Source organism: Podarcis muralis, chromosome 8 (genome assembly GCF_964188315.1).
Source record: "Podarcis muralis chromosome 8, rPodMur119.hap1.1, whole genome shotgun sequence".
NCBI lineage: Eukaryota > Metazoa > Chordata > Lepidosauria > Squamata > Lacertidae > Podarcis > Podarcis muralis.
The window spans coordinates 36,019,356-36,030,958 of NC_135662.1; the positions used below are offsets into that span (position 1 = coordinate 36,019,356).

The following is an 11,603-nucleotide window of genomic DNA, read 5'->3' on the forward strand; positions in this document are numbered from 1 at the left end:
TGGAGTCATTCTCTTTAATTTACATAGCATGGACCTGGATTCTTTTTTTTTTTCTTAAGCAGAGAGACCTGCAGCAATATTTTGTTTGTTTCATAAAATTTATATACTATTTTATTGTAGAAAAAACTCACCTCAAAGTGGTTTTAAAAAAGATAAAACCATAAAATTATCACTTTTTACAACGATAATTTAAAACATACAGAAAGTTAAAACCACAATAAAATAGATTAAAACAAATAAAAACTCATACTAACTTTCTAAACATCTGGCGAGGTTTATCTAAATAAGAATGTTTTCAGCAGGTGCCAAAAAAGAATACATTTTCTTGTGAACTATATCACATTGTTCTCTTTTCAGATGGAGAACAGTTATCCGAACATTATTATGAAAATATGCAAGGTAAACATATATTCATTTTATCATCATTTATCTATAAGTGATAAATCCCCTATAACTTATCTATAAGTTCGAATCCCCACGGCGGGGTGCGCTCCCGTTGTTCAGTCCCAGCGCCTGCCAACCTAGCAGTTCGAAAGCACTCCCGGGTGCAAGTAGATAAATAGGGACCGCTTACTAGCGGGAAGGTAAATGGTGTTTCCGTGTGCGGCTCTGGCTTGCCAGAGCAGCGATGTCACGCTGGCCACATGACCCGGAAGTGTCTCCGGACAGCGCTGGCCCCCGGCCTCTTGAGTGAGATGGGCGCACAACCCTAGAGTCTGTCAAGACTGGCCCGTACGGGCAGGGGTACCTTTACCTTTTATCTATAAGTGAATATATTCATTTATTAACTTGGGGTGGTGGTGGTGAGAAGAATTATGCTGCAAAACTGATGCTTATTGCTGGATTAAATAAACATGCCCATCTTAGCAGCAGCTGCAATATTGGCATCTCAAGTCTGCTTGAAATATGAAAACAATGTTGTAGAAAAAGCACAGCCAAGTAGGAAATGTTTGAAAGAAAATGTGATAAAAATGATGTATAGGTGGTATATTACTCCTGTGAAATTAGCTAAAATGTATAAAATAAGTAATAAATGTTGGAAATGTAAAGAAAAAGAAGGAACTTTTTATCACATGTGGTGGGAATGTAAGAAAGTGAAAAACTTCTGGGAAGTGATATATAATGAGATGAAAAAGGTGATTATTGTATTTTTATTATTTGCTGTACATTGTGTACAGTATCTTCATTGTATGGAGGCACAGTCAGTTATGGATTCCTGTATTCATACACAAAGAGAAATAAAGAAGTGTGCATGTGATGACCAATCCACATCTAACTTTATTGTTTCCTAAATAGCAACTTTCCACATAAGCATTTTGTCACATTTGAAGGGATTTTCAGTTGTGTTTTCTGAATAGGTATTTTGGAGTCTGAGAACTAAAGTGTAAGGTTTCTTTCTCCTGCTTATACAGGCCCTAGCTCTGTCTTAAATTACAATTTTTGTACACATTACTCTTTATATTGTTAGCTTTGGTCTTATAAAGGCTGTGATTTATTTATTATATTTATTATATATCTAACAGAGCCAATTGAGAGCACTGATCAAACACATGAAAGTGAGTATAAAAAATGGTTCATTCCATCTTATTAGGAATCAGTCCTAAGAATCCTTTTTAAATCCAAAGCTTATGATTTCATGATTTCTATAAATTCCCCATATTTGTGTATAATTACCTTTATAAATTAGCAGCTTCTGCTGTTAATGATAATCATAATCATTACCACCATTATAATTATTAAAGAACATAAGAAGAGCCTGCTTCTACTGGATCAGGCCAATGGCCCATCTAGTCCAGCATCCTTGTCTCATCATCATCATCACCATCATCAAACCTTTATTGGCATCACATACAAACATTCAGAATAAATAGGCCAGTGCGATCTCATTGCCATTTCAACAGTACAGTCATTTGCCAAAAGGAAGAAGAGGTGAGCAATCTATTATCCTCTTCTCACAGTGGCCAGTCAGATGCCTTTGGGAAACCCACAAGCATGATTCAAGCACAATAGTCCCATCTTAGGATGTTGCAAATCCACAAGGTATCTTTTAGAGCTAAAAGCTCTTTCAGCAGTACTCAGTTGCCAGGATCCAATTTGTTATAATGTCATTTTGTCTTTGACCTGTTTCTTCTTTTCTCAAAAGTATGTCAGTTTAATAATTAAAGCAAATTCCCATACCTTACCTATCCACTCATTAGTAACGGCTGCTACTTAGGCCCTCCATTTCTGTGCAAACATTATTCGTCCTGCAGCTGTCATAAAAGGGAATAATTGTGTGTGCTCTTTCTTTGTGAGGTGTTGTTTTTGTTAGTTTAATTTGGTTGCTACTCTAACAGCATGTTATCTAATTCATTTTTATGTGCCCATAGATGAAGCAGATGTTCCACATTCTGCTACTGAACAAATTCAGTCAGGTACGTTTGCATGAATTAACCAAGGTGGGAGAAACTAATTTGAGTATAACTTTTATTAAAGTTATTTTTCTCTAATGAATGAAAGCACTTTTTACCTGCTGTTTATGTGTGGAATAAAAGGAATACTGGACAGAGAACTGCTGAGAAACTTCATTGTACAAGATGATGGTTTTTAACCACTGAATGTATTGATAAAAATTTAGACATCTGGATCTTAAAGGCTCTGAATGTATTAATATACTACATATTTGCATGTCACTTTGACATTTGCTTCTGTGAATTCAAATAATCACAAATCAGTGTGGACTCATACTGTGTCCTGTGAGAAGTACTGAGAAATGTATTAAGGCTATTTTTGCTAGTACCTCTTTGCTGTCCTGGGAAAAGTGAATATTAAGTTTCTCTGTCAGGAGGAGATAGAAGAGATCAAACCTGACCCCCATTTTTAAAGCTACCTGTCTCAAGTGTGGCAAGGAAGGTTACTAGGATATTTGTGAACCTGATTTCCCTTTGCCTTCTCTTACCATATAACATAGCCATCTGGACTCTGAATTATGCTAATAGCAGGGATTCATACTGGAATTCAAGAATGACCACCTACATAGTGGCTATGGAGGGTGCAATTAAAAGTAGGAAAAGGACTCCTTGCCACCTCTCTTTTTACCCTGTAACACACTCCTCTCACCCATTTTTTACCCAGCCATGTTTCTAGATGTGCTTGTATGTCACTGGGGAAAAGCAGCAAGTGGGAAGAAAGTTAATCATTCCATTGTACCCACCATTTTACTGTTTCAAATAACACCTACCCACCCCTGCTGCTTTGCAGCTATTTTGTGGAGACCCAGGTCACTCCTAAATGTGAAGTGCCAGCTGAAGTTGAGGATTCTGTGAACTAATTGGTCAGCTACCTAGCTTTCTTAAGCTTTTTGGTTCCTGGATGTCTGCTGGGCAATCCTCTGTTGTATTTGATATACTCCATAGTTAGGGGAAATCACAGAGTCCACTCTACCAGCCAGCTTAGCAATTTTGTTTTGACATCCTCTGCACTTGAACATGCTTTAGTACAGCCTTTTCTTGTCTTATGGAAGCTCACTATTTCAAAGTTACTTTAAGGAGACATGCATGGATATCACTGGAAGAGGGTATACATCTTTAAGAATGGAGTACACTGCCAAACCATAGCTGTTATGTTGAATCTGCCCTGCCTTTGCAACAAACATCTGTTTGTTTTTAAGGACTCAAGTGTTTGTATATGACTCCATTTTCTTTGGTTTGCTCATTTCGGAAGTCAAAATTATTTTAAAGAAAATACTGTAGCTGAAATATCCAGCTATGATAGCTCAAAGCTCATAAATATTTAGATATTTGGCTTAAAAAATAAGAGAGTATTTTATGATGTATGTGTTAAAAGTAAAATGCTTGGGGAAAACAAGAGGGAAGAGAATGCTGTATTTTATATCTGTGTCACACACTTATGCTGTAATGTACAATTTGACAACCTATGTGCTCTGTATCATCCTTAAAGTTCATACAATCATTGCTGATTTTTTAAAAAGAATTTAAGCTTGTATTTATCTTATTTCTTTAATTATGTTTGTATAACTACAAAATCAGCCTGAATATATTTTGGTTTATATAAAATGTATCAATTTGTTTAGTAGAAATTATTATTAGTAATAATAATAATAATAATAGCACAGGCATACACAGTATAAGATAACATAAGTTTTTCCAATTTGTTAACCATAGATGACAGAGAACATACAGAAGATCATGTGACTGCTCAACCCCATGAGACAGGTTTGTACATTATTTTGTCATACTATGCTAAAACCTGTTTATGTAATGGTGCTTATATATGAGTGTGCCCAGCATTGTTCACCAGGGCACATACTTTTTCTGATTACTTCTGTTCCGTTATATAACAATATGTCGTGAGCAGAACTATTTTATTAATTCAGTTTCTTAGAAACTGAAATGCACACCATAGTTCATTAGCCTATATTCATTTATCTACTTATTTATTTTATCATAAATTAAAAGTTTTTAAAAATGCTTTTAAAAGCCAGCCCTAACTTGGGGTCACCTGGCTCCTGGTATGATTATAGTGCCAGAGCCCTTGCTACATTCAAAGTTCTACTAGTACCACCCATCCAGGAGTTTGGGGTTGTTTTTTTGCTTTGCTGTGCCAGCTCAAGCTGGCTCCTCACCTGACAGTGGGCTGGCTTAGGTTCTAGCAAATCCTTGGCCAAGCCTTTTTTTTTAATCCCTACTCTGCCCAGTTTTGAGACCATGCATGGGTTATCAGTGGTGGGAACACTACTCTTGGTAGCTTTCCAGCTGTGCCTACAACAGGCACAGTGGTGACTTCTGTGATGATGGAGCTCTTACTCCAGCAGAGCCAGTGGATGTGGCACCTCCAACTAGTCCTTGGGTTAGGATATCCCCTTAGATATCAGGGCAGTGTACAAAATAGCTTGATACAGTACAGTGTTAACGGATACCCATTTCTATAGCCTAGTCTAGTGGAGTGGTCAGACTATCCCTTTTGAAGTTACCATTTCAGCAAACCCAACTAACTTTTCCAAGGAAAACCATAATAGTTAAAGAAAGTGAATAAGCAGCAATTTACTAAGAGTGTAGTTATCATTTCTCATACATATGTGTATATAGATAAATATATAGATAGATATAGATAGTTGTACCTTGGTTGCCTTGTGACTCGAATGTTTTGGGTCCTGAACACCACAAACTCAGAAGTGAGTGTTCTGGTTTGCAAGCGTTCTTTGGAACCCAAACGTCCAATGCAGCTTCCGTGGCTTCCGATTGGCTGCAGGAGCTTCCAATAAGATCCAATAAAGGTGTAGAAAACAACAGTGAGTGACTCACACCCACAATAAAGGTCTTCTCAAGCCCTGTCTCTGGCATTGTGAGAAGAAAGCTTCAGCTATACATATCTCTGTCACAGAGTTTGTTTATAACCACCAAGGAGATGCATGTGGTGGCTGCTACTGTTTCTGGAAGTCTCTGGCTAAAGTCTCCTTTAACAGCAACACGACAGAAAAGGTCATATGTTGACATTTGACCTTACGAAAGCTTCTGAGTTGGGCTTCTTTTGTGTTTAGGGCAAAAAAGGGACTTTGCAACCACTGCTGTATCTTGCTCATATCACAGACCCACCATGTGTTGCGTCTGCTTTGCCTTCACCTTGCTTTATCTAGTATTGCCTTACTCCCAGAATGTGGTATCATGACTTGGCAAGATCTGGATTCAGGAACACGTTGCAGGCAATAGAGACCTATAGCCTGCAACTTGGAATAAACAGTCAGCTTTCCAGGTACATCTTCAGTCAAATGGAGTTGACACAAAGGCACAAATCTAAACTTCCTGGCAAAGAGGGACATGATCTTTTGATGTGAAAAGATTGCCAGCAACACAGCTGCAGTGACTGCTTATCAACACCAAATGTGGGAGAAATTTGATTTTGTATTTCATGCCTCTCACACACTAAACTGATACTTTGCATCCCATAAAATGATGGCATTAGATTAGCACCAAAGCATTATTACAGGTGCTAACATTTTCATTTCTATCCTCAGTATGTTTTTAGTGAGTCAGAATGAGTAAATACAAAGGGCTTTGATCTCAGCTGCAAATTTCCAGATTCTTAAGTGGTAGATGGAAATATTCATAGCTTTGGGCTTCTGTAAAGCACATTGCTTTCTGTTTATTTTTTGTTTTTATTTCAGCGTTTAACCCTACTTTTTGTTTTTTTGGAAATGGAATATTCTAAAAACTATTCCAAGGCACAGTTGAGATAACAAAAGTCTTTGCCTGCAGGGCTCAGGTTAAATTTTAAAAGAGCAGTATGGAAAAAATACCTCTGAGTCCCAGTTTTGGGGAATCACAGTGGTGAGAGTGCCTTTGTGTGCAGTTCATGCTTTTGGGCATCCCATAGGCATCTGGTTGGTTACTGCAACAAAAGAATGCTTGGCTACATGAGCTTGATCCGTCTGGCATTTCTAAAGAAATGTCAGTGGTGGATTAATGAGTAGCATGTGGTAAATACTCTAGAAATAAATGTTGCTGCTGCAAAATAGAGTTGAGATGATCAGGTAACATTAGATTTGCAGATATGGTGAACTCATGGATGACTGCAAGGGAAGTAGGAAAGTCTACAGAAGTGCCATAATCATCAGAGTTCCAGTTTTCATTGACTAAAAAAGAAGGCTACCACTGTTGAACCAGAAATATGAGGCAAAATATGTAAGCACTGTTTTCCTTGTTTTGTAAACTAGCATGATTACCAGTGAATGAAATCATAGCAATGAGTGGCATTAAGAAAACAGATCTAGCCAATTACACAAAGATATGGCTAGAGCAGGGGGAGCCAGCATGGTATCCCCATATGTTGTTTGACTACAATTCCTATCAGCTGCAGCTTTGTCAACATTAAAAAAGAAATCTTAATGCAGCTAAAACCTATCGTTATTTTATCCTTACTGCAAGCCAGGGGAGGGGACGCAGAACACTATGGCTGAGTGTATGCACAATGTAATCCAGTGTTTATATCAATATGCTGAAAAGTATGGGGAGTTATAGTACTTTATAACAACCCTGAAATATAGACCTTTGTTGTCACTCTGACGTGCTGGTGTGTGTGTGTGTGTGTGTGTGTGTGTGTGTGTGTGTGTGAGAGAGAGAGAGAGAGAGAGAGAGAGAATTAAAGCTTGATGGGGGTTGGTTGAGCCAGGGAAATAATTGTTGGTTTGAGTGGTCATCAAAAGGTGCCTGGATGCCAGGTCTACCCATCAGAAGCAACAGATGGAATATATGGAATATAAGTTCATCAGATGCAGGCCTAGGTCTTCTAGAAATTGTAGGGCTGTTCTCTCATACTAGTTACATTTGTTTGGAGTATTTGCTTTGCTGCTGCCTCTGGGGGGGGGGGGAATCCTTTGGATGCCCGTGGATGAGCTTTAAGTGAATCAAGAATGGATTGAAAATAAAGACTTGGCTGTTGAGAAGAGAGTTGAAAAGGAGAGAGAAGCAATAGAGAAGGAAAGGTTGTTTCTGGTAGGAAGGTAGAAATGGAAGGAGAATATGAAGAGGACAAGTTTGAAATATCTAACAGAAAGTGAGAGAGTACAAAAAATTGTGATTGTAGCAAAGTTATGAATGTGTAAGCAGCAGAGAATGCATCTTGAAAATAAAAAGACTTTGGCAACTGGATAGTTGATGGAGTCAAACATAAGGCTAAGATTGTGATGGCGAAGATAAGGGCAACATTAACAGAATAGAGATTCATCCAGTTAAATTTATATTGGGTGTGGTGGTCATGGCACTCTCCTGCAGCATGTGAAGTAGCAGTTCTATAGGCACAGCAAGTCAGATGACCATTTAATTGGGGCAAGCAGCACCTGTTCGTATGCGAGTGGCATAGTAGTAAAGCACACTGTAGCTCCCATTTTGTTATAAGTGGCTAGCGCTGCCTTCAAATTCAGTGCCTTTTCTTTATCCGTACTGTTGCGTCTAATCAGTGAAACAGGCCACAACTGTGTGTGTGTTTGGCCCACCCAATGTGCAATAACTGCAATTGATCCCACAGAATTGCACAGGATGTTATATCAGATGCATCAGCATAAATTTTCCTCTGCCCTGTTCCAAATACATACATAGAACAACCCAGGATGGAACCATGTAGATGAAGAGCTATGCAGACAGATAACGCTTGGTTTAGCCTCCACCCTGGGGTTATCTCCATGTTATGTCTTCGCTTTTTCCCATATAAGTGGATGGTTGCCAGTTACCCTTCTTGCAAGGCAGAGAAGTAAAATACTGCAATTGTAGAGTGTTGGGGTGTAAGCAAATCTGCCCTTCCATCCTTAACACTGAATGGCCGAACCCTCATTGTAGAGAGTTCTTACTCTACAAGTATGCTTTCATTATAGTAATGCATTTTTCTCAAAATATGCATGTATGGTCAGAGGCGTACCTAGGCTCCCTTGTGCCCTTGGCAAGGAGAGTGGGCAGACTCCTAACCACTCTGAGCCAGAGTGGAGAGGTATGATTTCTGCGCTTCCTTGGACCTGCACCTTTGGCAGGGGCCAATCTGGCCACCCCCTAGGTACATCCCCGTATATGGTGTGCATGTGTGCATATGTGTGTAGTGGGGGAAGATATTTTTGTTTCCTTGCTCAAAAAGGCTGTCCTTCAAGGTCTGCTGTTGCTTGCCCTCTTTAATAGATAGCAACTTTGTGTCTAAAACTAATACAGTTTTAATAAAAGGTACAACCAAATTCCTCTGCTACAAAGTTGCATATTAGTAATAAAGAATATTTTAAAAAATAATTTGTATCATGGTTGGTCCTCTAATTTAGATCTCCCCTTATTTTTTCAGATACTTAAAGCTTCAAAAAGACTGTCCCTACATCAGGAGGACCAGCCTAAACCATTCTCTACACAATGGGAACAGATGTTTGTTATAGACTTTATGCCGTAATTAACTAAGCAGTTGAGAAACTTGTGGTGGAGGGAGAAACACTAAAGGTGTTTCACAAGTGATGCTAGGAGACTTTCCCATTTGAGTTGCATCTCATGTAGATGTTGTTAATATGGTATTAGCCAGAAATAGAACACTATTTTTAAACTGAATATATATTCTGGTCAATGCAGACTTTTCATTCAATTTGTAGATGCAAAAAAACAAAACCTATTTACGCATCACTTGTGAAACTCTCTGAAAATGTGTAGCACTCAGTTCACATTTTAGTATACCTTTAGCATATATTTAGAACCCCAATATACATTTTTAACATTTTGTAGCTTTTAATATACATGTTTTTATTTTCTCCCTTATTAGTGACCAAGAGGTTGTAGTATCTGAATTTTACACGTGTCGTTCACATAATTGTAATATGCTATTTATAATGTAGCAACAAATGATTTAAGATTTTAATATATATATATCTGTGGATACATTAAAATTTGGAAGCAATCTTAGTTAGAAAAGTTTTAAAATGTGATCAAATAGCATTGTGATATATTTACATTCTTTTATGGCAAACACTACTAAAATAGAGCTGTGAAATTTTGGCTTGGACGTATACTTGTTGGTTAGTAATTATTCTAGCTGAGCTCAGCTCACTTTAATCTATGTTCAGGTGTAGCAAACACCTTAATGATGGACATATCTACAGAATTACTTAAATAATTACACTACACACAAACGTTCTTGTTGTAACCACCACTTCTGATGAACACTGAAGAATTCCTTAGCAATCTGGAAGTTTGCAGAGCTTACATTGAAAATCCACTTGGGCTTACTTGTATTTTTTTTTTCCATTTGCCCTTAGACCTGCTATTGTAATGCACTGTTTGTCAGCAGTTATATCGGCATAAGTACCTAAACTGTATTCTCACAACTGCTTAATCAACAGTAGCCCCTCTGAAATAAATGGGATTATTCTGAGGCAAGGGTTGTAGTTATCTGATGAGTCTATCTAACGAGTCAGAATATGATTGATTTCAACAAATATTCTTTACCAAAAATTGCTTATTATAAATATAAATCAGTATTTATTAATAAAATCCCTATTTTGCTCACAAATGAAGGTAAACTTTTTTAAAAAAGTTAGGGGCATAGATAACTATTGCATGGTGCTGTTCCATTACAATAGATCCACATTACTTTAATTATTTTATCCTTTTTTGGCTCAGGAATAGTTCTCATTTTAATGCTGTTGCTCTGAGAAAGATAATCTCAGTTTAATCTGAGATATCAGTTGGAAACACTAAGTAGGATTGAAGTCAGTGGGAATTCACTAGAATTATTGTGGAATCTTTGACTTGTGAACTGTAGCCAGCACTTGGAGATAATTAGATGTTTATTTTTTTTAATGTAGGAACATGAGTAAGGAGAAATGTAATGCATTTTTCTTGGGTTGGAATCCAATATATTGAGAGGTCTACATAGTTTGTATGTAGCATATATCCTAGATTTCTGTGAGCATATTCCCTTCCCACATGGGTACTGCATCTGTGCATGGATGATTCCCATAAAATATAACAGAGCTTTGTTCTCACCACCACAAGCTGTGCACCCACAGGCATTACACCAGGCCAATGCAGGGAATGGGAGACTGTACAGGAAGGATCATGCCATTCATACTTTTCAGGAAGCAATAGTCCTCTAGTTCTGTTAATACCGATTGAGGCAAAGTATTGTTTTATCATTGATGTGTTTGCCACCCTGGACTCCTTGGGGAGGAAGGGTGGTATATAAATTTAAGTAATAAATAAAATGAAAGTGTTCTTCTTCACTGAATGAAAAATTGCATATTTCTAAGTGGAAGAGCAATAATTTTTTATAAAGCCATATTTTTAAGGACATGCGAGAAAAATAGGATTGTGTTTTTGTACAATAGCGACAATATATTTTTAGACTGCTGGAGTGAGAAAATTATTATGCTGTGATCAAGTTCTTAAAATGCTTATAATTACATAATTTTCATGTTTACACAAGTGTGCCATGGGGGCAAGGTAATGGGGACTTTTAAAAGATGAACTTTTTCTTCTGTGTAATGATTGGTTGCAATAAAGTACAAAAGAACCTTTTCACTGGTGCAGTCATTATTTTCCAAAACGCTGACAAAACATCTCTCTTCAATAACACTTTTGTGTCTTCTTTATACCATTTGAAATCACTAGTTATTTTATTATGCAGAACTGGTGGTTAAAACCAGCTTAATGTGAATTCATGTACGTCCTATATCTGCATATAAACTTCTACAGTTTATATGCTTGCAATCTTTTTTTATTCTGAAGTGTTCACCAGTTTTATCATAACCTCTTACCCTTTCACTATGAAACAGAAGCGGGCTAGTATCCTCCTTAGTCTGTAGGTTCACAATGTATGCGCTAAGGCAATATCTGGAGCTGATGGTGGATTTTGTTTCAATACAGCAGCTTGTACCAAGAACTGTTCCTAGATGTTCCTAAATGCTTTGGTGATTGGGAGGTTTATAAAGTGGTACCTCGGGTTACATGCGCTTCAGGTTACATACGTTTCAGGTTGCAGACTCTGCTAACCCAGAAATAGTACCTCAGGTTAAGAACTTTGCTTCAGGATGAGAACAGAAATTGCGCTCCGGCAGCATGGCGGCAGCAGGAGGCCCCATTAGCTAAAGT

The 11,603-nt window shown here is 37.7% G+C and overlaps 1 protein-coding gene across 1 annotated transcript in view; it reads left to right on the plus strand.

The window, feature by feature from the left end:
* Positions 1–11,030, plus strand: part of LOC114601318 (aspartyl/asparaginyl beta-hydroxylase-like) — a 58,764-nt gene extending 47,734 nt beyond the window's left edge. The window contains exons 13-17 of the mRNA XM_077932975.1: positions 358–399; positions 1,524–1,556; positions 2,370–2,414; positions 4,164–4,214; positions 8,815–11,030. Coding sequence (XP_077789101.1) covers positions 358–399; positions 1,524–1,556; positions 2,370–2,414; positions 4,164–4,214; positions 8,815–8,822 — 179 coding nt within the window. The 3' untranslated portion in view covers positions 8,823–11,030. The remainder of the gene's footprint in view (positions 1–357; positions 400–1,523; positions 1,557–2,369; positions 2,415–4,163; positions 4,215–8,814) is intronic.
* The last annotated feature ends 573 nt before the right edge of the window (positions 11,031–11,603 follow it).